Raw genomic sequence first — 25124 nt, forward strand, 5'->3', positions numbered from 1 at the left:
ATCAAACCCAGCGGAAAGTAGAACATGCAACACTTTCAGAGAAACAGCAACAGATGCCAAGGTGACAGAGGTGAGAACTGGAGATGTGTGTCTAGGGCCTTTCCCAAACCTTACGAAGCGTGAATGAAAGGAAAGTTACATGCTAACGACACAGGGCGTGGAGAGCTGCGCCCACACAGACATGCATGTCCACGTGTTCTACCGTGGGAGAGGCGCGCGCTGGGCCGGCCGAGGGTGCTGGACACTGACAATGAATGCAAACCACTGCACACACTGCCCTGGCAGGACAGTCCCGGAGGACGCAGAGGAGCAAGTGGAGAACTGGACATGGTCAGATGGACTCAGGAGCAGGCCCCCCGGGGACTGGCCACTGATCTTACCCCAGGCGTAGCGGCTGGGACAGGGGCATTCTCACTTTCAGTTGGCTTTAAGAAATCAGAGGGTGAAAACGGATTAATGAACTGGGAAGGAAGCAGAGCTCAGGGACACATTCTCCCCTTTGCAAAAAGCACGTGTGGTGGACGGCTTTCGACAGCACACCTGCTCCCTCCCTGAGCAAATGCCAGTGGCTCTGCTCAGAACCGAACTTGGGAGCAGTCATGGACATGGACACGCACCTGCTACTGCTTTCTAACTCACATCCCAGGATGGCCGGCACTACGGCCAGGCTCGAGGTGTCCCTGTGGACGGACACACACAAGGTGTCCCTCTGCCTCTCGCTGGGGAGAGTAGTTGGTTCTCTTTGCTTGGCCAGGCCTCCTAACCCCCAAGGACACAGCCACTCCAGCAGCGGCATAAATAGGGAAACCACCTGCGGTCCACAAATCACTTCTGTCCCCAGGGCGCCAAATGCCGCTGACCATGACATTTTTGGCTGGGCCACTGAGGAACTGGAAACTCTGAGTCAGCACGGTGAGGGAGGGAGGCCGGTTTCCCTACAAAGCCCTCCCTGCCTGACCCGCAGTGCCAGCTGCTTCTCCAGACAGGACCAGGCTCCGCTCTGCCTGACTCTTCGGAAGACATAAGGTAAACCAGTTCACTCTTTGTCTCCTCTTAGGCCTTGGCAGGTCCCCTGATATAGACTGTGTGATGGCTGGCGCTCCTCTGCCTTTTCATTCCCAGGGAGCCCAGGGACTCTGCCTCACGCCCCTTGGTGACCAGTCCAGTGTCTTGCACTTGTGGTGTGCTAAGTGTCGAAGAGAATGCAAGGACGTTGGAGGCACCAGGAGTGAACTCTGAATTCAACAGTAACAGAAAACTGACCAGAACCTGGATGGGACAGTCCCTCTTCTCCCTGCAACTTCTGTCACAGCAGCCGGTCTGCCAGGAACGGATGGAGGGAGCCTAGCTAGTGTGGCAAGGACCCCGGGGAGGCTGTGTGGATGGCGAGGTTCTGGGGCTAAGGCAAGTGTGTGCAGGCACAGATGCGCACGCCGCCTGGGGCACTTCCCCCTCTGGGGACACGAGGAAGGCACTGGTTCGCTTCTGAAGCCTCTGTCTCACAAAGAGACCACATGACGCAGGACCTCCTGAGACCCAACAGACGACTCGATAAAGTCCACAGGAAACAAGAGGCCTGGGCCCATCAGCGGACAAGTGGGATTCAGCAGTGTGCCAGCGTGAACCCAGGACGAGCGGGTTCTCCTGGAGCTACGAAGTGGGCCCTGCTCCCTCCGGGCTGCTCAGGACATAAGCTCTGCCAGGGGCCTGTCTAGGCAGGGTCACAGTTTTTGTTTTCCTCCTCTATCATCTCATATCTTCCTAGAGAGACAAATATTTTTTAATATTCAGGTTTTAACACATGAAGGACTTAGACTTCATTTTCCAAAGCTCTCATTGTCTCCTACACTGCTCTCCCTAAGGACTGTGCAAATGGAAGCATCACTAGGCTGGCTGTGTGTGTGCTGCACAGCCCTGGCTGGCCTGTGTGAGTGTGTGCTGCACATCCCTGGGTGGCCTGTGTGCGTGTGCATACACCCACATCCCTGGCTGGCCTGTGTGCGTGTGCATACACCCACATCCCTGGCTGGCCTGTGTGCGTGTGCATACACCCACATCCCTGGGTGGCCTGTGTGTGTGTGCTGCACATCCCTGGCTGGCCTGCGTGAGTGTGTGCACGCACACCCCTGGCTGGCCTGTGTGAGTGTGCATACACCCACATCACTGGGTGCCTACGCTCAGGGTACCACAGTGTGTCTTCGACAGAGAACTCAACAGCTATGCTGCTGAAATGCTTGGGAAGAAACTCTTTCTGGCCACTGCCTGGCCCAAGCCCCTCCTGCTTGCCCACCCCCGCTGTGCTCTGTGACAGACCACTCACGACCCCCATCCTTAGGACATGTGAGAGCCGGCAGCCAAACTGACTTAGGAAGGGCCCGTCTCCTTTTCAGTGGATCTCTTTGGATGACAAGTCACGGACTGTGAAATTCACATTCTCATGGTGGGGCAGACAAGAAGGAAGAGGCAGTGTTTGTGGAGGGACAGGGCAGCACGACATGCGAGAAAGCGAAGAACAAACCACTCCAAGCTGCATGCACCCCAGTGTGGCCTGTGACTTCCCCCGCCCACCCCTGCCCCCATGACAGCGGGCGGGAGGGGCTGGCTCAGAGGAGGAGGGGGCCGGCAGCACTGGGGGGATGGTGCAAGTTGCCAAAGTATCTCACACACTGGAAGGATCCTGCAGATGGCTTTGCCCGGACTACAGGTGTCTGAAGCGCTGGCCAGCCCTCCACGTGGGCTGACTCTGACGCTGCTCAGGGATCTTTATCAAGATCTGAGGTCAAGGTCCCCACCCTAAAGATTCTTGTGAAATTGTCTGGGGTATGCCTTTGCTTTGGGAATTTTAAAAGCCCCTAAGCGATTCTCATGTGATGCCAGAGCTAGGAATTTCAGTCCCAGGCCGGGGTAAGCGTGGACCAAAGTATTCAGCGGGGTGCTTCCCTTTAGGTTTGAGCAGCCACGCAGTGGGGCCACTGGGAAAGCCCACCCAGGCGGGCAGAGCTCAGCTGTGGCTTCTTTTGGAGCTGAGAAAGGTTCAGGACCCAGACACCAAGAGATTGAAGGCCATCGCCATTGTCCTTATAAGGGACAGAGGAGGGAGGCGTGGAAATGAAGAGAACTGGGGAGGTACATGGGGCACATGAGGGAGCTGACACTGTCCCCGGGTCCCAGGATCACCCATGGGACACCTACAGGGCACATGAGACTGGGGGAGGGCTGGCTCCCTGGGTAGCTCCCTGGTAGCCTCAGGGGCTGGATACTCGGCTTTCCATCTCAGGCTTTGGACGAGACGACCTTCCTAGGGCCTCTCAACCCTGCCATGTCACTTCCTTCAGCCTGGTTCCTGGCAAAGGCTGAGCCCCTGGAGCTGTGGGCTGGACCATCTGGCCATGGGTTCAGGACAAGAAGAGGACCACGTGACCTCAGGCGGGGACCTGATGCAGCTGGAGCGATTCTGCAGTATGCAGGCGTGAGCTTCCTACTGCCAGCCCACCTGCTCTGACAGCAACAAGGCCCCCACGGCTTCTCAGCCAGAAGTTTGCCTCCCGAGCAACCGTGCTAATGGGAAAAGATGGAAGGCTAGTGACGGCTGGCCCTGGGTGCAGGAAAACGCACTGCTGGGTCAGGCCACCATCCAAGGGATCAACGGATATGAAGTGGGGAGCAGACGGGAGCCCAGAAGTCACCGCCTGATGCTTCAGCAGCGTGATGGAGTTCTGACAGTCCAGGAAGAGCCACCGAACGGTGGACAAGCAGGGAGAGGGACGTGGAGGGGACAGTGGGTAGAGCGGGCTCAGTGAGCATGCGAGGACGATGCCAGGGGCCATCCAAAACGTTTCCACAGAAAGCACAAAAGCGAGCTTGGGTGCTCATTTCTGGGCCAGGTCATCCAATGCTGAAGACCATGGTGGCAAATCACAGAGCCACCCACGTGTGACTGCCCAGGAGGGCCCCAGCTCAGACCCCAGGGCTGGCAGGGAAACAGTTTAGATGACCATGACCGATCCTTAGCACGTCCCGTGAGACTCAGTGGAAACCAAAGGGGAGGGGGAGCCAAAACCAAGTATACAGTTCGAGAAGTGCTTTTGCTCTGACAGTGACTTCACCGCATAAATGTTTATTGTATACTTGCCGCTACAATTTTCTAAAAACAAAACCAACATGAAAATTGATTAGGCAACAGAAAGGAAAGATTCGCAGAGTCGGGGGAGAGAGAGCACAGCAGGTTCAACACTGCAAAAAAGGATGATGGATGGCAGCTGAAACCAGCCAACAAGGGACCGGGGTGTACATGCTCAACTGATCTGGGAGCTCAGGGGACAAGGCCACCAAGGAGGTGACATGCACCATGGCCCTGGTGTGTGTGAGGATGAGGGTGCAGGAGTAAGGCGTTCCACTCTTACATGTTTATACCGTCAGAGGTTAAGGATACCAGTTGTCTTTACCTTTGTGTCTCCCCAGAGACTAGCCCAGGCCCTGCCAACGGCGGATGCTCAACAAACATGGGATGCAAGGAAAAATGAGAGGAGGCCTTGAGCATCCTCCTGGTGCAAGGCCCAGTGGAGAAACACTGAGATCTCTCTTCAGTGCGATTCTACTGGCCCAGGGTGGGGAACCGGCATTGCCATGGCTGAGGAGTACTTGGTCTCAGACTACAGCTGACCATGGAAGAAGTCACTGATGGAAAACACAGTGAGTGAATTTCCAGCAGTGCGGTTGGGGGAGTGTAACTGAATGCCAGCTTCAGCCCCATGCCTGTCCTGCATAGATATCCAACATCAGACCCAACTAGAAAAATCTCAGATGGAATCGCTCCTATCCTGACTAATGCTAGGAGAGGCACAACACAGACACTGACAGGCAAGGCTAGGCTGCAGAGCACAGGTGCCGTGCGAGCCACAGTCAGCCCCTAGCACACGCGAAGCAGCCAGGAAGCCGGACGCATGCTGGCCCTGAGTGCACCCAGGCCACACCTGCCAGCCAGCATGTGGGCCAGCATGACAAAGCCGGGTGGCCAATTGGTGACATCCCGGTACCCAGAAACTCAGCACTTTAAGCACCGAGAGCCCCCGGGGGCCTGCTGATCATAGTTGATTGCATTTTCACTTCTATTTTACACCATCTCTGACTTACACAAGGGTGTGCTTCCAGAACTTTTACGTAAGCATTCCTCAAGGAAGATGGGTAGCACCTTTCTCTGAAGGTGATTAACAGGCAGATGTTGGCCATGAACTCAGCACACAGCCCGCAGCAGCCCCAGTTGGGGTGCTTTTGCTATTCCACTGGCAGTGGACTGTTTCATAACAAAGCATCACTTACACAGGAGATGTGGTCACTTAACAACTGACTTATGGACTACTTTGCATAAAGTGGAATTCATGTGATCCAGGCTCCAGAAGGCTGGGAAACGTCTGCACCTGGGCCTTGCAAGAGGCCACGGCACAGTCTTGCTGTGGGATGAACTTAGGTGTGAAGAGGCTTAAGTCAATGCCTTAAGGCAATGCCTGAGCATCCACCCTGACAATAACACCCTTGTACCTCCCTAACACTCTGGGATTTTTAGTGCCTATTTTCCCCAGTATTCAGATCATTATCTCACCAGAATATATCTGTGAGGCAGAGAGGGCAAACAGTACTCACCCATTTAACCCGTGGGGGAACTGAGGCCCAGGTGCAACCAATCAGTGAAGGGGCTGCACTATCGTCATCTGACACAGGCTGTCTGGGCACCAGGATGGACCCGACAACCCTTAGCTCCGCAGGTATCAGCCAGGTGGGGCAGGCGTGGGGGTTGGGACAACACAGAACAGAAGCCAACACTGCACAGCAGACCCTCCCCATGCTCTGCTCCCCACCTCCTACCCCCGCACCACACACACTGAACACTATTAGGACTCACTAAGGACCTGGGGCAGAGCAGGCAGATGGAGTCCTGTCTGCATGCCCCAGGCCTTCTGGTCTAGGCTGGGGCCAGACCACGGGACCCAGGAAGGTGGTGGTGCTCCCCTTTCTCTTACTGTTGAAGGGGGTCCTCAAGATGCTTCTCAGGGAGGGGAGGGTCACTGCCCCTGCCATACTGCTGTGCACTCGCTCCCTCACCACGGACTCAAGGACACGAGGCCCCCTTCCCCTGGGCCTGAGTAGTCCTCCATCCCATAAGCACTGGCCTTTGGAGAGCCTGGGATGCTCCCCAGTGACACCAGACTCGGATGCAGGATTCAGGTGGGGACATGAGCAGCTAGCTACCCCGCGCTCAGCACCCGGCTGTGGAGTCTCCCTCCTGTGCCCTCACAGAACCACAGTGGCTCGGAGAGTACATATTATCAGGTCCACTTTGCAGCTGGAAAAACCAAGGCACAAGGCAGTCAGGTGACCAGCTATTGTCACAGAGCTGGGAGTGATGACATCCACACACTCATGCTGAACTGCTAGCCCTTGAGATGTTAATGAAACGCCTAAAATACGGTTTTAGTTTCAGAATGGCAGTCTACATATCACTTCCTCTTTTTCATGAGAAGCAGATGGAGATGAGGTGAGGGAGGCGGGGGACAAATTGGCCTGGGTCTAGCAAAATGAGTATGTGTTGTCTGTGAGTCACAGGTAGGGCTTCTAGCGCCTTCTACATCAGACTTAACGCAAACACCACATTACAGGACACAAAGTTTTCTACTTACATTTACTTCAGTTATAGCAATATCAACGACGCTACCCACAACAATTAAGGCATCAAAAGTGTTCCATGCATCAGTGAAATAGTGCTGTTAGGGCAAGCATTCGGTAAGCCACAGAGGGGAGAAAGCACAAGGAGAGAGAAGAAAAGGAGTGTTATCAGAGGCAACATTCTAGCATTATACTATCAGCTACTCGAAACACCGTCCTGAAACAAACACGTCCTAGATACATCGCTTTGCGTAAGGCTTCTGACCCAGCAGATAAAGACGACAAGGGACCTCCTATCTCACACGGCCTACAAGTGCTCCGGGGAGGTCAGTCTGCCTCAAGGTCACTGCAGCTACCCTCCAAGGCTTTGTCCCCACAGCTCTTGTTAGGAAAGCCTTAGTTTTGGATCAAGTGCAGTTGGGATCTGTGACTTGTCCAGGTGACGCCACGCAGGGCAGCAAGCAGAATGTGCACAGATAGAGGAGAGAGGACACAGGCGGGCGGCCACACTGGCTGCATACTCACGTCCGCTTCGCTGAGCGCCACGTCTATGATGCTGCCGATTACGATGAGGGAGTCAAACGTGTTCCACGCGTCACTAAAATAGCCCTGGACAGAGCAGGCGGGGGCAGACGTTCATGAGCACGAATGAAGGAAACAGCACACGGAGCACGGGGGACTCATCCGAGCCTCCGCAGCACCCATGGCAACCAGGAGGGGTGGCAAAGCCAAGGGGAAGGCAACAATACTGCCCGCTGGTGGAAAGGGACATAGAGGCGTGGCTGTGCACCTACACGGGCTAGGGTGTGTGCATACGCGTGCACATGCACACATACAAATGGACGTATACACACACACACACACACACACACCCTGCAGACCCATCGTCCTGAGTGGCACCAAACCCAACCAAGCAGGACGGTAAGACAGAAGGAGGCCTTCGCCTCCTGAGCTGAAGGGAGAGGAAGGCTTTCCCACACCTGCCCGAGGTTCCCCCCACCTACTCTCTTTTCGCACTTGAAGCACACTCTCATGAGGCATTGCACCTGCTCGCATTTCTTTGCCCCTTCACCCAGCAACGCCCGCCCAGCCAGCACTGCAAAGGCTGTGCCCCATGGAATAGGGGCACAGCAGACACATGGGACAAGGAGGAGACAGCTCACAGGAGACAGACACAGCTGTGCACAGGGGCTCGGCACAGTGACACCAAGGCAGGTTTCAAACAGTTCATGGAAAACATGTACTGTGAAAAAAAAAAAAAAAAAACTATGCATGGAGTCCAAACGGTTTTGGCACCAAGAGAGACTTAATTCAATTTTCCATGAGCATTCGGAAGTAACCTTGTCCAGACAAAAAGTACTGAGAGTGAGGAGATCTCTGAGGGTTCCCACTGCCTTCCAGGGACCCCAGTGTCGGCCACTCTTCACCTCAATCAACTTGGGCACTCTTCCTTCCCCATCCAGCACAAGAGGACTCCACACCAGTCCTCAAAAACACGGCCAGGTTCTTCACCCTCGCCTGATGCCTCTGTGGTCGTTGCCTCCCCTCACCCCAACTCTAACGGCCCAAGTTCACTTCCTCCTTCAAGGTCAGAGCCACACCAGCTCCCTGATGGAACCTTCCGGGCCCTCCTGATCACTGCCCTCCGCAGGGTGCATTCCAGATCTCTCTTGTGCCACCCTCACGGAGTCTCAGGTCTTAGCCTGCAGGTTCACCACACTACAGATGAGGCTGGGTGGTGTGTTTTGTCCCCCGCCTCCACCTGCCACCCGAACATTCAGCCCAGAGTCTTCCATCCAGGTAGTGCTCCCCAAGTGGCAATGTCTCTTGTGCCACCCACATGCACCTTAAGGGTCACCCAGCTTTGCTTGGTTGTTTTTTGAGGTCCTCCCACTTTGGGGCAGTCCTGAAGGCACCACATCGCTACGGCTGACTCTGTGGTCCGCGTGTACCTGGCACGTGCGTGACCTGCTGGGATCAGCATGGCAGGTACCAATCAGTGTCTGCTATCTCCTGACACCACTGGGAAGCCCTCGGTGGGAGGGGTGGTGGGCCCCTGTGTCTTCTCAGAACAGGTTTTGGAAATACAGAGTCAGGTCAGATGGAGAGGGAGAGAGACAGAGAAGGGGGGGGGGGGGAGAGGTCCAGCATGCACTCAACTGGGCACATTTAGCATTGTTTGAAGGAAACCAGAACAGCAGGTGCTTTGAAGTGACAGGTCCCAGGGACTTGTGATCAGCTGCAGGCTCGGCAGGAGCCAGTGCAGGACCACAGCTTTCTGTGACCCACAGACAACGTGAACGTGTCAACTATCATAAAACCTGGAGTAGGGGTGTTTAATTGAACTTCCTGTTAATCCCTCCAGATTCCCTTCTGGGCAGCCATGACACTCTGCTTTTGAATGTCATCCTAAATTAAGATTTCCCCACCAAGTGCTGTATCTTTGAGCATCTTAGCCTCTCCTCCCCTCTCACAAGCACAGGCCTCACGGTTTCCTCTCTCGGCAGTGTCCCGAGTCAACAAAGCGAGCCTGCACCAAACCTGACGACCTGTGCATGAAAGCCTGCGGAGAAGATCCCCTTGAAAAACAGCACAGCCCACCCCTCCCAGCTTTTCTTTTTGTGAACCCAGGAGTGTTGGCTGGCTAAACGGAGGGCTGGACTAGCGACACTCAAAGCATGGCTCAGAGGTGACAGGAAGAGCTAGCCCCAGGCCAGGCCAGGACACACTGCTTCCTTCACTGAGCAGCATTATCCGCTGAGGGTGGGCACCTGGTGTGGAGGTTAAGACGCTGCGTGGGCTGCCTGCATCCCATATCAGAGTTCAAGGCCCAGTTCCACTGCTGATTCCAGCTGAAAAGCTGATGCAGGGGGCTGGTGCTGTGGTGCAGTGGGTTAAAGCCCTGGCCTGAAGCACCCGCATCCCATATGGGCACTGGGTCAAGTCCCGGCTGCTCCTCTTCCGATCCAGCTCTCTGCTGTGGCCTGGGGAAGCAGAAGATGGTCCAAGTCCTTGGGCCCTTGCACATGCAAGGGAGACCTGGAAGAAGCTCCTGGATCCTGGCTTCAGATTGGCTCAGCCCTGGCCATTGCATCCATCTGGGGAGTAAACCAGCAGACGGAAGACCTCTCTCTCTGTATGTCTCTACCTCTCTGTAACTCTTTCAAATAAATAAAAATACATCTTAAAAAAAATCTGATGCAGAACCTGGAAGGCAGCAATGGATGGCTCAGAGAGCTGGGTCCCTACCACAGGTGGGCAACCTGCACTGAATTCTTGGCTCCTGGCTTCAGTCTGGCCCAGCCCAGCCCCTGCTGCTGTGAGCATTTGGGGAGTAAACAAGCAGATGTAAGATTTCTCTCTCTCATCTCTCAGCACCTCAAATAAATAAGTAAACAAAAACTCAGCTGAACGAAACAGTGCCATGCAGTGTCACTGAGGGACCCAGGCTGTACACATGTAAGGTCCTCTTTAAATTCATTTACATCATTGCAAACAGTACCACAAAAGCTCAAGGCAGTATGGTGATGCTTTCTGTCCCCCAGGGAGGACCCAATACCTTAATCAAAGGCCTCACTATGAGCAGCAAGGGGCATGCACACTTGGGGGTGGACCTGTGGCATGGTGGCTAAGGTACCACTTGGGGTGCCCACATCCCATACTGGAGAGACCGAGCCCCAGCTTCTCCACTTCCAATCCGGCGGCCTGCTGATGCACCTGAGGGCTCAAGTAGTTGGGTCCCTGCCACCCGAGTGGGAGACAAAGATTGAGTCCCAGGCTCCTGGCTTCAGCCTGGCCCAGCCCTGGCTGTTAAAGGCATTGGAGAAATAAATCCGTTGATGGGAGAGCTGTCACTCTGCCTTTCAAATAAATAAAACAGAAAAGCCCAGTACCCTCCCTGTTCTCCTGCTTTTGGAGCACACAGTGTGGCCCTGGGTCCATGCCACACCCTCTGCCTCTCTCTTATTCTTCATGTGACTTATTGAGGCCAAAATCACTATGTGTGTGCTAGACACCAGCCTCTCTCACTTGGGGGTTTTATCACAGAACAGGTCCTCTCCCCTGTCCTCTGTGTGTATGTATGTGTGTGTCTATGTGGTATGTATATGTGTGTCTGTGTGTGTCTCTGTGTGTGTGTGCCTTTCATTACCAGGAGGACCCCCTTTAGGTCACTCCTGTCGGCCTGTGTGCTCTTCACTACTGGAGCAATTCTGGGGCACTATAGTGCACAAATCCATTTATGTTAACAGACAGGGGTTTAATATTTCTTTGGGTCCTGGAACTTGTTGGAACTTTGACTTTCTCCCCAGAAGGTGCCTCACACTCAGAAAACTGAGCCCATGTCCTATTGGTTCACGGCACTCCTGATGACAGGAGTCTTGAGGTACCACAGGTGGCTGGTACCACAGGCTCTGAGCAGGTGGCCCTGACGGGAGCTCAGGGGAGGCGGGAAAGGCCAGCCATCCCTCTCCTCCCACACACACTTCGCCTGCTCAGTAGCCTCCTATTTAATAAGATAACTGTCAAATAGACGTGACTCACCTCGCCCACCCTTCCCCATCCAAGGCACGGGAAGTCAGGACACAGGCCCACCCCTACACTCTCCCACCACTGAGTTCTGGGGCCAGAGCCTCTTGAGTGGAAGCAACAGTCAAAGTATTATTCATGTTATTATTATTATTATTTTGTCCAGCTCCACCTGCCTGAGCAAATCAAGCAAGTCAGCCCCTTGCAGGAACCCCTATCATTTAGAAACTCTGACTCTGGAAACGGGAAACCAGAAACTGCAGCAATGTGGGCCTTAGGGCCAAGGAGCTCCATTATTTCTAAGAAACGTGTTCATTTTTAATTTAAAAACTATTTTTCAGTTGAGAAATAGACAAAGCAAGCTCTCACCCACTGATTCTCTTCCCAATAGCCCAAAATGGCTGGGAGTGGACTAGGTGAGCTTAAGCCAGGAGCCAGGAAGCCAATTCCAGTGTCCCACATAGGTGGCAGGGACCCAAACTGCCTGAGCCATCACGGCCACATCTGAGGGCCTGCAATGACAGGAAGCTGGAGTCAGATGCCAGAGTAGACCACAGAACCCAGGTATTCCAACGTGGGATGCAGATGGGTTATCCGCATGTTAACCATCAGGCCAGACACTAGCTCCTGTGAATCCTGCTGTGACTGCTAATGTCTGTCTCCTGCCCAACAGTGGGCACAGCCTGGCCCCTGGCTATTCATAGACTAAAGGGTAATATTTGCAGAACAGGTGCAAATGGGAAACAGGAAAAACAGTCCAAGGTCAGGTTCATGTTGCTGCCAGGATTCAGTCTCTTCTCCAGATCTGGGGAAGACACAAAAATGTCCTGGCCTTCCATTCACCACAGCAGCCGGTCACTTAACAACTTCCAGCAGCAGCTGTCTGGGAGTGTCCGACCCAGGTGATGGCCCCATGTGCCAACTTTTCATAGAAACTATGACGAGCATAAGCCTTTCCAAGGTCAAGTAGTGTCTCACAGAGAACAGAAAACCAAGGAGTGTCTTATGCCAAGAGCTGTACCTACAGGCTCCTCCCTCTAGTGCTTTGTTCATTCCACCTGTCTGTCCTGGGAAACAGGTAGCAGGCCTCACGGGAGGCACTGTGTGCACAAGACCAAGCTCAGACCTGGAGCAGCTGCTCATTAGAGAATGAAGAGATGGACATGGGGCCGGGTTGATGATGATAACGCATGCCAAACATCTCAGATGCACACAGCAAGGGCAGGCCTGCTCTGGCTGTGCCAGCAGGGATGGTGCCACAGAGCAGGTAAAAACAGGCCACCAAGGACACCAAGGCAGAAGGAGGACTTCCAGTGCCTGTGGACTGGCACATTTGGGGACCAGGTTGGGAAGGACTGGCAGGGAGAAGTGGCAGGAAATGAACCAGACACGTAACTGGCCAGGGTTTCGTGCAGGACTTTTGAGTGTTAGATTGAGAGAATTATTTTCCCCCTCAATCAATAGGTAGCTGGTGCCAGAATTCACTGTAAGAGTGGCCTGGTCCACCTAGGGTTTGCAATGGGAAAAGGTGGCACAGGCAAGGGTGGAGGCAGAGGCAGGGAAATTCCTTGGAAGGCAGGAGAGAAACTGGCGGGCAGGATTGCAGAAGCCCTGTGCCCAGGTGCTTTTCATAAGGAGACAAGCACTGGGTAGAACGAGCGTGGGGAGGCCCTGACACTGTAGGGACAGGAGGAGTGGACAGAGTCCATCAGGATCCCAGTGCAGCATTCTAAGGACATGGAGATTTGGTCTCAGCGACTCTTTGGCATTAAAAATCAATCACCATGGGGCCAGCAGTGTGGCACAGTGGGTTAATGTCCTGGCCTGGAGTACCGGCATCCCATATGGGCGCTGGTTCGAGACCCGGCTGCTCCACTTCTGATTCAGCTCTCTGCTATGGCCTGGGAAAGCAGTGGAAGATGGCCTAAGTCCTTGGGCCCCTGCACCCGCGTGGGAGACCCAGAAGAAACTCCTGGCTCCTGCCTTTGGATCAGCACTGCTCCAGCCACTGCAGTCGATTGGGGAGTGAACCAGTGGATGGAAGACCTCTCTCTTTCTCTCTCTCTCTCTCTCTCTCCCTCCCTCCCTCTCCTTCTCTCTGTGTAGCTCTTTCAAATAAATAAATAAATATTTTAAAAAATCAATCACTGAAAGAACTTAGCATCCAATTTGCTTTCTAGAAGGTGGAGACAGGGACGAGGTGGCCGAGTGGTTAAGGCGATGGACTGCTAGAAGGTGGAGACAGTACTCTGGGAAGATTGCTGGGCCCTTCTCAGCATGGCCTCCCCCTGCCAGGGGCCCTGTCCTGGGGGACAGATGGGACCAGGTGACCCAGTGCCCACTATGCAAGAGCTCTATGCATAAGCAGAGGACAGCACCAAAGTCCCACCTTTTGCCCCCAAACCCTGCTTGACTCTCTGTCTTGGAGACCCAGGTGGCTGGGGTATGAATCAGACATCTTCAGGGTAGAACCAAGTTTAATGTGTCTTATGGACTGGGACTTGGGAGCTCCCTAGAGCAAAGCCCACTACTGTGGCAGGTGGCCTGGCCTTGAACAAGTCCCAGACACGACACCAGAAAGGTAACATCCAGGAGCACAGACCGGGCCCTTCCCACTGCACGGCTCAGTTCACCTGCTCGATGGAGACTTGGCAAAAGGCCTTTCCTCCTCCATCTCCCTCCACGGAGTGAGAGAATTGGTGGGAAAAACCCAGCAGCTTCCCAAGAGGACTGGAGGGAGACATCAGAGAGACAGGGCTCGTCTCCTACGTCGATCATGGCTTCCCCTGCAAGACCCTGCAGCAGCACCGTTGAGGCCAAGCTGGATGCAGAGGGGACCAAGCCAAGGCCTATCTGGTGGGTTTTCCCCCCTGAAGGGAATTTAGCAATCACAGCCATGTCCGCTGGGCCTGGATTCTCTCAGCCTGTGGTTCCACATCGCCCTCTGAGTCTGACCAGCACTAGGAACCAGCCTTTCTCAGGAAAGGACATGGCTCCCTGACCGCAGAAGCCCCCAGCTCCGCATTTCCCACCTCTGGCCCCCTCCCCAGCCCTGCCCTTTCTGCCTGTAGCTACTGGGGACTCGCCCCTCACATGGTCCTGGACCACTTCCCTCTCAGGAGGTCCGGTTTCTCAACTGGATTCCTGGTATCACACTCGCCTTCAGGGGCGCGATTCCTGTGGTCCTTTCAACCCTGGCCACCCACCTGCCAGCAAGGAGTTTCTCTAGTTTCACTTTCTGCATTTCATTTACAGAACAACTGCATCCCCTTCTCTCCTTACAGACACAGCACCAAGTCTTCCTAGAAGGTGTGCACACTGAGGAGGGAGCTGACCCCGGACACGGGTCCAGCTCCTGTGACAAGACTCTCCTGAGACTAGGCTGATGGCCCACGAGGACTTTGTGGCACTGTCCTCAGCTGGATTATGCCACAGATGAGGAAGGAGGGGTCTCCTCGGCTCTGTTTTTTTTTTGGGGGTGGGGAGGGGAAAGGTCAATGGCCCAGGCTTGGTTTGTTAACACCAATGAGGAGAAAAACAAGAAAGTTCAGGAAGGATTTTTAAGAGAGCTTTGCTGCTTGGTGAGTCGACTCTCTCCCACGCATGCAGTCACGCATGCAGTCGCGTGTACCCTATCCCCATAGGTGGATGCAGCAAGGAGGCCTCCCAGCGCGGCGACACTGCTGCTGCTCTTTTCCAAGCTCTCTCTGTGCAGGCGAGCGTCCTGGCCATTCAGACACCCACATCCCGCAGCAGAGAGCTCGGGTTTGATTTCCGGCTCAGGCATCAGACTCCAGCTTCCTGCTGATGCAGAACCTGGGAGGCAGCAGGGAAGGCTCCCTGCCACCATAGGAGAGGCCTGGACAAGTTCCTGGCTCTAGCCCAGCCCTGGCCACTGTGGTCATTTGAGGACTGACTCAGTGGATGGGAACTCTCTCTCTGTCCATCTCTCTGCCTCTCAGATAAACACAGAAACATATTTCTGTAATCTGTGGAAAATGGAATTAAAAGATAAGATTTTTAAAACGTACTCTCATGCATCTCACACTACAAAAACATCTCGCTGAGTAAAACTACAAAGCCGTTGCATTTCTAGCGGAAATCACCCGTTTTGAAAACTCTGATCTATCGGTGCTGATTATAAACTGGTTACTCATTTCCCCTGGGTGACCCTGTCTGCTCACACACAACCAAGCTCTCCTCCAGGTTTGGAGGCTCACTGTGCAAAGCGGACGCAAGCAGCCATTTGAGATGTGTGCCCCAACACGCACACACATGTATACATGCTCTCAAACACACAGGCACGTGCGCACACACACACACACACGCTTCTCCTCAACTCAGAGCTTAAGCCCCAGGCGAGGGAAGACAGGCCACAGGGCACTTGGGCAATGTCGCACGGCTGTTTTCCAGGCACATTTCTCAAGTACTTGCCACGTTCTTGCTTTGTAACCTTTTCCATCAGTCCTGGCAAATATTGTTGAAAGGAGTAGACAGAGGCAGGAGGGAAGCAAACCAAAATTTCAAAGGAAATTAAGATGGATTGGGGAAAGCAGGGAATGTCGATGTGTGCAGATATGGACAAGTCACAGTAGGCAACATCTGGCCATGCATAAGGCGCCAAAATTTGACCCCACTGCAATCGCCCCATTAATCACTTACAAAAGTCCTTTCTTTTTGGTCCACAAAGATCTGATAAAGTTTGCAGAGAAATTAATTCAAATCAAAGAAAGGAACAGTATGGAATTAGGAGTTAATGGAACCGTGGAGTACAGGAAACCAGCTATTTCTTAATCCACATCTTGCTGACATTGGTGTTGTCAGATACCCAACACACAGAGAGCCAGTGGACGGGGCACTGGGCCCTGTCATTTTTCTCTAAGAGTTACGGGCGCTGCTAGGAAAGAGCATGAGGTCACATACCCCCCAGCTCAGCTCGGCTTCTCTGTCTAGGGTTTCAGAATGAGGGGGCCTTACTGCTTGACGGTGATGATGGCAATGTCAAGAGCGGTGCCAGCAGACCGTCTATGCACGTCTTCCAAGCACTGCCTAGACAGAGATTCCTCACTGCTCACCACGGCCTCCTCCCACTGGACTATCACAGGGCAGAGGCCATCGAGGCTGACAGCAGGGAGGTGACCACTTTTAACCGGGCAAGTGGCAGGGCAGGGCTCTGGGCGCAGTCCAGTCCTGGAACTGGGCTCCTCGACACTGCACTACACTGCCGCTCACCCCGCAGCCGTCGGCGAGCACGGCTGGAGATCACTCCCTCCCAGAGGGGACCCAGCGTGCTGAGTGGTCCGACACAGTTGCAGAAACCCCACATCCTATTTTGTCCTAGAGGCCAGGGAAATATTTCTAAGGGAAATGCAAGGCAGCCTGGCTATGAGAGGGTCTGGAGCCGGCCGCGGAGCGTGCTGTAAAAGGTCAAAGGGATGCTACAGATCCAAGGCCACGTCTGTACGCTGCGAAGCTGAAAGTGAAAAACGAGGGCGAGTTCTTTCTGCGGGTTCAGACGTTTTCCTCGGGGCTCAAGTCAGGAGGCAGGGCACAACACGCTGTTCCAGAGGCAGAAAACCCGGGTGCGAAGCCCCCACTCTACAGACTCCCCGTTCTCTCCTCCCTTCTCGCCCTCAGGACCGACTGCGTGAGGTCGTGCTTTTGCACAGTTCTTTTCCCATGTGTCTACGGAGGCCCTCGCCAGATTTCACCGCTCTCGGCTCGCGGCCAGCACCGGGCTGCTTAATGCAGGCAGCACACGGGGGCTTCCCTGGGGTGAGCTGCAAGCGACAGCCTCTGCAGAGCGGGGCCAGCAACTCACCTTGGGCTTAAACGCGATGACTTTCAGAACCATCTCGACGGTGAACACCCCGGTGAAGACCATGTTCAGGATGTCCATGGCGTCGTTGAACATTTTGGACTGCTCGTAGTGCTGTGTGGGGAGACAGAGGCAGGGGGCTCAGGGCCTCGGCTGGGACGCTGCACCCTCGCTGGCGGACGCTCCCGCCTGCTCCCAGCACTGGCACCACTGGCACCGCACCGCGAGGTCACACGGTGAACTCCCACAAAGCGCAGGGCTCCGTGACAAGATGAGGATGACTGAATGATGAAGGGGAAACTCTCAGGACAAAGGGACTCTACCCCCTTCTTCTGGCAGGGCTTACAGTCTGGCCCTCGGCCGAGGCACATGCAGATGCCTCCAAACGTCTACAAACAAAGGCAGAGTGTGGTTAGGGCTAGCTTCTCCCCGGCAGGTCTCTGTTCAGTAAAAGACGGAACCCTCTGGCCCTCGTGCTTCTCCCTACATCAGCACTGGGTCCTTCTCATTCAACAAGAACTCTTCCATCAGCAGAAATGCCAGAAGCGTTGGCGCGTTCGCCCTAGCTACCTTTCGACCCACTTCCCAGACAGCACCGCGAGTTTGTTTGATCTATTCAAGTCAGGCAGCAACTGCCTCTGGACTTTGCTCTTTGCCTCGTGTCCCAGGGCATGTCCACTGCGAGTCGCCACACTGTAATGTGACCTGGCTAATCACAGCGTGGTTAAGTCCTTGCGTCTGAAATACAGAAGCGGCCATACTTCAAGTTGGACCGCACACTTCATGTTCTGGAAAATTCCTCTCCCTTCCCCCAGAGCCCCTGAGGGACAGGCACACAGCTTGGGAGCCTGACATGATCACCCGGCATAGACTTTATTGCTGACGGGGGTGTGATGGATTTTCCTGTGTTACCAATAAAGAAAGCAAGGCTCAGAGACTTCCACTGACTTTCCCAAGAGCATCTAGTGCGTGAGGGGTGCAATCAGGATTGAAACTCCTGCCTGTCCAACCCCAGAGCTATGGCGCCCGGCCTCTGGCTGGCCCCAGGAGGCCACAGCAGAGGAGGACAGACTCGAACGCCACACTCACTCACGCTCCAGCGCCCACCGTGCAGGACAGCACGCTCCACCAGGTGGCCCAGGCATTCCTAACACTGAGCGATCTTGAACTCCTACCGTGACAACCATCAGCCAGGACGGGACTCTGGCCACACCACAGCCCACACTCATCAAAAAATCACGCCCCTGCTCTCACGCGTGGGGCAGCGCTCCGCCCTCAGCATTTGGGGATCGGGGCTGTGCGGAATGCCCAGACCTGACCCCCACGGCTGTCTGCATTTTTACCTGCATGGCCAAGCAGAGTGTGTTGAGCATGATGAGGACAAACATCATGTATTCGAAAGGCGAGGAGTTCACCACGTACCAGAACTTGTACTGGTAGGGGTTTTTGGGGATGTATCTCCGCAGGGGACGTGCTTTCAAGGCGTACTCAACGCACTGACGCTGCAACGGCAGAAAGGGGGGAGACGGGGTTCTGAGCACTTCCAGGGACACAGACCCGGGGTCCCCTGCTCTGCGAGAGCTCACCCGGCACCTCCTGGGCAGGGCGTGCGGACCACGATGAAAACGCTCTGCGTCACTCAGAGGGCCGGCCCCCCCAGCACCATCTGTGCTCAGCTCAGCCACCACGGGAGTTAGTGGAGCACCCACTCTGGTTACTAAGAAAACCCTGCTTCCAAGCTCTTAGCTGTCTTTGCTGAGGACCTGCAGTATACATGTGAGGATTGCAAAAAGTATGCGGAAAGTGGAATTAAAAGATAAGCTTACTTGGGGGCAAAATTTTTCAAATCCATGCCTCTGTGGGGTTTTCCTGAAGTTCAATGCATTTTATGAACAAACTGTGCAGAGATTTCAAGTGCTCTGCACCAACATTAAACATAGCCTAAGTCCCTTTTCTGGGAACAGGCTGATGCACCCTCGCATCAACGAGCTGAGCGGGGAGGACCTGGCGCAGACTGACCACCGCCTTTCCTGGGCGCCAGGTCAGGTCTGCTGCCTGCCCGTGCTGCTCCCCGGGAGAGGCCCTCACGACCCAGGGGTGCAGCGAGAGCTGACACTGGCAATCCCGGCGGCTCAGAGGGCTCACAGGAGATGCCCCTCCAGAGCCAGAAAGGCTGAATCCCGACTGTCTCATGGTGAGCTCACTGGCTGTGGCCAGCGATGGCAGCCGGGGAGACCTCAGGACAAGCGTGGCCACAAGTACTGTCATGCTCCCTGGTTCTGGGGACAAACACTGCTCCATCCTCTGCAGCAGCCCCAGGGGGACCTGCAGCTGGGAAGCCTTTGGCTCAGCCTCGAGGCCCTGCCTGCCTGCCTGCCTGGATTGGATTGGGTGCAGCTTTTCTACAGGCTCCCGATGTCTGATTTTGGTGCTGCTCTGACCTCAGGCATGGGCGCCAGGGGTCTCAGGGGCTGACCCTGCCTAGGCCTGTCCTTCAGTTAAGCTTCCGTGGATGGGCAGAGAGCTGGACCAGGCCTCCCTCGGACCCTAGTGGGTGCAGTCTGCAAAGACATTCTGACAAGCTTGGAAAGAACCCTACAAACCAGGCAGCTCGTTGCCATGTTCCCCGTGGTGCAGGCTGCCTGCCCACACCCCAGCCACTTCCTCCTGCAAGCCCGGCAGCGGCCAGATTGTTCTTGCTTGCTGCGGCATCACCAGAGCAGAGAAGCTCGAGATAGCAGAAGTGGGGGAAACTCCCCCAACAGCATCTCGATCTCACAGATACTGCACTAGGGCTGAAAGGGGCCTCCCGAGAGCAGCTCCCGGGGCCTCCAGTGTAGATAAGGGAGCAAGCCCCAGAGAGCAGTGGGGAGCACCATGTCACAGAGCAGGTGCACCAGCACAGAGCCGGCTTCAAAGGCTCACGGCTCCCCCGAGCCAACATAATCGGAGCCCAAGGCTCCTCTCTCTACTCGACTGCTTCAAACAAGGCACTAGATAAAGAAGGAACAAGGGCACGGCGAGCTTAGTGCCAAGCTGAAAGGTTGCTTTGTGGGGTCACAGGGCACCCCCCCTGAGGTCCGCAGTGACCTACCAGGGGCAACCACCCCTGAACCCTACGCCCAGAGGACATTCGGCAAGGTCGGGAGATGCTGTGGGCTGTGGTCGCTCCTTACTGGGGGAAGGGGCTGCCGCAGCATCTAGGGGTCGAGGGAGGCTGCTAAACGTCCTGCCAACACACAGGACAGCGCCCACCGTGCAGGATGATCCCACCTGGAATGTCAACAGCGCCAAAGTTAAGAAACTCAGTCCCAAGTAAGGACTGTGAGAGTCTGAATGGGACAGACTCGGCACCCAGGATCCAGAGCTACGTGGGGCTATGGCCACCCCACATGGCACTGGTGTTCTCTGGCTCCTCACCACCAGGCCTGGGGACGGACCTCACCATCACCAAGTCTGATGGGTGCGTGGGCCCCTACAGCCTGCTCCGAATGGGGTCCTAGACTCAGGGACAGCCGGGAGGTGGGTGCCCTGCTCTGTGCAAGGGGAAGTGATCAGAAGAGAAGGCACTTGGCTCTGGCTCAGGGACAGAAGCCCAAACAGCGTGTGACTTTAACCTGATTTTTGTCCAGCTCACAGTTCTTATACTCTTTTTCTCCCTGCTCCTGAAATGTCACGATGACAAAGCCCACAAAGATGTTCATCATGAAGAAAGCGACGATGATGATGTAGATGATGAAGAAGATGGAGATCTCCACGCGGTGGTTGTAGACAGGGCCCACGTTCTCTCCGTTGGAGTCGATGGCTTTGTACAGCAACCTGGAGGGCAGAGAGCCACCTGAGGACCTGCCAGGCCTGTCCAGCAGGAAGGCCCCAGAGTTCTGAGGCCCCACTGGGAGAAGCCACACCCCCGGACAGGCGCCCACTCCAAAACCCAGCCAGCACCTGGGAGAGCGGCTCCTGAGAAATAATCATTGAGGGATGGTGTTGGAGAATGAAATCAAGAGCTGCCACAATCCACCAGGGAGGCTCCCTTCAACTCAGAGAGGAAGATCACCACCCACGAGTCACCGCGGGAACCGAAAGTTGTGTGCTCAGTGGCAAAGGCCAGCTGCAAGCACCCCGCGTGTTTCCAAAGAACTGTGGGCGGCTTCCCAAACCAAAGCATGCACCCAAGGTAAACGGATGCCAAGCAGAACCCTCGGCAGGAATTGGGCAAATTCGGCTCATCCCTACTCTTATGCAGATTCAGCACTTCCCCAACCATGGGGCACCCACCCCCCACATACATGGTGTGGGCACTTTCACATCCTCTCCTAGCGCCCCCATGCCCTTGTGGGAAGGCAGACAGCAGGGTCAAGGCCGCCTCTTCAATGCTCAGAAATGGAGCCAAGCACCCGAGGTCACACATCTCAGGGGCAGAGCTGGAGACGAGCCCCGCTCCTCCAAGCCCCGGCTTTGTTCCCTGCCCTCAGCTGCCACAGCACAGTGTTCACCACGTGATGCCACAGTCAGTGCTTTGTAGACCGCCGGGGCTTGCTCCTCCTTGGACCCTGGAGGGCAGAGAGCCTGCCTCCTGTACTGTGCCTTCACCTCTCATTCTGTCCCTCTCCTGCGCCCCACATGGGTCTCTGCCATTCTCCAGGCCTAGGTTTTTTTTTTTTTTTCCCTTCCTGGCTGGACCCCCTAATGCTCCAACTTGCCAACTGACACATGACAACCATACACGTGAGGCACAGTGGGAACTTCAACACACGGACGCAGTGTGCCAGGGTAATGATCAGATCAGGGCAGCTGGCATGTCCACCATTGCAGATGCCTACCCGTTGTGTTGAGAACATTCAAAACCCCCTCCAGCAGCTGTTTTGATAGGTGCCATTACCCACTGCTGACCACGGTGAGCCTACTGTGCTGGAGCCCTTGAGAGAGCTATTCCTCCACCTGTCACCTGCACCCTGGGACCTGTTAGTCATGCTCTCTCCACACTGTCCCCCGCCGCACCTGCCACAGCACACTGCACGGCACTGGGACCAGGATCACATTTTATGAAGCAGCGAGCAAGTGCCTCACTGCAAGGAATGGTCAGTGGCAACCGTCCACATCCTGCACACGCTGGTACTCATCAGCACCGGGAGTGAGTGCATGCTGTGGGACACTAGCAAGACTCTCTTTAGCAAGAGCAGAAGGCACTCCCCAGTCTTGTCCAAAGATGCTGCCCGGGACGTGCAGCCCCCCTCTTCACACACCTGGGAGCCCCATCGGCAGGCCTCAGGTCACTGCAGTCAACCTCTGGCCTATCCAGGAGGAGCCTCACGGGCCAAGTGGTGATTGACAGGTGCCCCCACATCCCAGGACAAGCCTGCGAGTGCGCAGAAGGGCATCTAGGCCTGCTTTTAGGACAGCAGGAAGGCTTTACCACTCTACAGAGCTGCTGCTCGCACAACCATGTGCTTACGGCTGATCTCACGTTTGCAGACTTCACCTCAATTTCAATTTCAGACAGTTGAATACCACCATCCACTGCGCCAGGAAGGAGGCCTCGGCCCCAGCCCCCTGACCAGGAAGAGCGTGCGTGCCCTGCACTTACGCAGGCCAGCCCTCAAACGTGGAGACCGTGAAGAGCGCCATCATAGCAGACAGGACGTTGTCAAAGTTGAAGTCGCTGTTTTGCCAGATCCTCTCCCGCACCACGGGGCTATCGACATCCCCGTCCTTGTAGAGGATGAAAAGGCCCCTGGAGGAGGAAAGAAGTGTGAGCTGAGCTGGCTTCCCATGTGACAGGCAGAACTAGCGCTCCATCTGTCACAGGCCCTGGCGGCCTGGCCACACCCCCGAGCAGGCACAGGCCCCTCCCTTTAAAGTCTCCTCTCCAGATCTAGCAGCCCCCAAATAACCAGTGCCACGTAGGGCCCAGAGCCGACAGGTGGATTCCCAGTATGGATGCAGGAACTTTAAAGAGCTCCGGGAAAGAGAGAATGAAAAGATACAGTGGGTGGCGGGCATTAGGCTCAGCCATTAAGAAAATGCTTGGGATGCCCACATGCCGTATTGGAGCACTTGGGTTCAAGCCACAGCTCTACTCTCAATTCTAGTTCCTGCTAATGTGCTCCCTGGGAGACAGCGTGTGATGATTCAAGTACTTGGGTTCCTGCTGTCCATGTGGGAGACATGGATTGAGTTCATGGCTCCCAGCATACTCTGGCCAAGCCCCAGGCCCTGTCTCTCTGCCTCTCAAATAAGTAATTTTAAAAATAATAAAAGGGGGCTGGTGCTGTGGTGTAGCGGGTAAGGCTTGCCGCCTGCAGTGCTGGAGTCCCATATGGGTTCAAGTCCTGGTTGCTCAACTTCCAATCCAGCTCTCTGCTATGGCCTGGGAAAGCAATAGAATATGGCCCAAGTTCTTCAGCCCCTGCACCCATGTGGGAGACCCAGAAGAAGCTCCTGGCTCCTAGCTTCAGATCAGCACAGCTCCAGCTGTTGCAGCCATTTGGGGAGTGAACCAGTGGACTGAAGACCTCTCTCTCTGCCTCTCTGTAACTCTGTCTTTCAAATAATAAATAATTCAGTTTTCCATTAACTTTGTGAAGCCTTCATACCTGCCAACAAATAACAAGTACTGAACAGTACATGTTTCTCAAACTACACAGTACAGAGTCAAAGCTTCAGCCATGGAAAACCCCACAAGCTCTGGGAAACAGGTATGTGGAAGCCCTCCACTTCGGGTTTAATCAGATCTTCTTCTCAGGGCCAGTGTTGTGACAGGGCAGGTACAGCTGCTGCCTGCAACACCGGCATCCCATATGGGCACTGGTTTGTGTCCCGGCTGCTCTACTTCCTGGCCAGCTCCTTGCTCATGGCCCGGGAAAAGCAATGGAAGATGGACCAAGTGTTGGGGTCCCTGCTATCCAGCTCCCAGCTTTGGCCTGACTCAGCCCAGGCCATTACAGCCATCAGGGAAGTGAACCAGTGGACAGAAGATATTTCCTTCTCTCTCCATCTTTCTTTCAAATAAATCAGTCAATCTTAAAAAAAAATTTTTTTTAATTTCTTTCACTTCCTACTAACAAGATTTCTAACTTTCTTTCCAAAAGAACTCCAAAATTTCTGGCACACAGAATTTCTTTTTGTTAACTTTTTTTTTTATTTGAAAGGGAGAGAGAGAGAGAGAGAGAGATCTTCCATGCACTGGTTCACTCCCCAAATGCCCCCAACAGCTGGTGCTGGGCCAGGGGGCACCCAGGAGCAAGGAAACCAATCTGGGTCTCCTATGTGAGTGGCACGGGCCCAATAGCTTGAGCCACCACCTGCTGCCTGGCAGGGTGTGCATTAGCAAGAAGCTGAATCAGACAGAGCCAGGACTCAAACCTAGGGACTCCCACGGGGGATGCGTGAGTCCCAGTCGGGCTGTCCCAAACACCTGCCCGGTACCCAGTATTCCTGATAGAACTTTACCACTGAAAAGAACCCGAGGGATGAAATCTGATATCCTGATTTCAGAGGTGAGGAAGCAGAGGTTTCGAGAGGGAAAGGATGGCGTCTCCACTCCGCTGCTGTGGTGCTCAGCTCCAGGGCACACTGCACCACACAGCCTGTGTCACCAGCAACTCTGGAGTTGTGCAGCCACAAAGTGCAACTGGTGCTCTGTGACCACAGTGTCCACTTTAAAGAAACCCTGAACCAACACAAGTGGCTTGGCTGCACCTCCCGGGGCCAGTGACACAGAGACTTCTGCACAGTTGTACGCTTGGGGCAGTAGCCCTCTGCAAGTCAGTGTCTTGGAAAAGAGGCACGAACACCTCCCACCTTGTCTCTCCACTGCCAGTTCCTGTGAATGGAAACACGGCCAACACATAGGTGACAGGAGCAAGGGGAGAGGGAGTCTAGAAAATGTGCCAGCAGAGGGAGACCAGCCCTGGGACACCAGGGAGCTGAGCTGTAAGTTCTGACCTGGAGAGGAGTGGTCTACATGGCTGTGAGAGGACTGATTCAGGGACAATTAATAATCACTATGTAAGGGTTTTGCCCAGGGCAGTGATGTGGCATTGAAGGCTAAGCCTCCACCTGCAGTGCTGGCATACCCTATGGGCACCAGTTCGAGTCCCAGCTGTTCTACTTCCAA

The 25124-nt window shown here is 54.8% G+C and overlaps 1 protein-coding gene and 1 long non-coding RNA gene across 31 annotated transcripts in view; one reads left to right on the forward strand and one right to left on the reverse strand.

Annotated features, from left to right (window-relative positions):
- CACNA1D (calcium voltage-gated channel subunit alpha1 D) overlaps positions 1 to 25124 on the reverse strand; it is a 332447-nt gene that overhangs the window by 39751 nt on the left and 267572 nt on the right. For 14 of the 30 annotated variants that reach the window (XR_016214300.1, XR_016214299.1, XR_016214302.1 and 11 more), the window contains 7 exons: positions 22593 to 22739; positions 20623 to 20824; positions 18349 to 18507; positions 17009 to 17119; positions 7186 to 7269; positions 6675 to 6758; positions 381 to 425 (listed from right to left, as the gene is read on the reverse strand). Coding sequence is in view for 26 of the 30 variants with exons in the window: in XM_089305533.1 (XP_089161659.1) it covers positions 381 to 425; positions 6675 to 6758; positions 7186 to 7269; positions 17009 to 17119; positions 18349 to 18507; positions 20623 to 20824; positions 22593 to 22739 (832 nt within the window). In the remaining 4 variants the exon portion in view is untranslated. Of the gene's footprint in view, positions 1 to 380; positions 426 to 5023; positions 7270 to 17008; positions 17120 to 18348; positions 18508 to 20622; positions 20825 to 22592; positions 22740 to 25124 lie in introns of those variants that run through there. The other 16 variants (XM_089305542.1, XM_089305532.1, XM_089305543.1 and 13 more) reach the window with 7 other exon arrangements.
- LOC103349237 (uncharacterized) lies at positions 9 to 9854 on the forward strand. Its single transcript, XR_517460.5, has 3 exons — positions 9 to 1026; positions 4462 to 4692; positions 9168 to 9854. It is a non-coding gene; the product is annotated as an uncharacterized LOC103349237 (long non-coding RNA).

The sequence above is a fragment of the Oryctolagus cuniculus genome, chromosome 10 (assembly GCF_051225735.1).
Source record: "Oryctolagus cuniculus isolate XC-2025 breed Fujian yellow rabbit chromosome 10, ASM5122573v1, whole genome shotgun sequence".
NCBI classification, from domain to species: Eukaryota; Metazoa; Chordata; class Mammalia; order Lagomorpha; family Leporidae; genus Oryctolagus; species Oryctolagus cuniculus.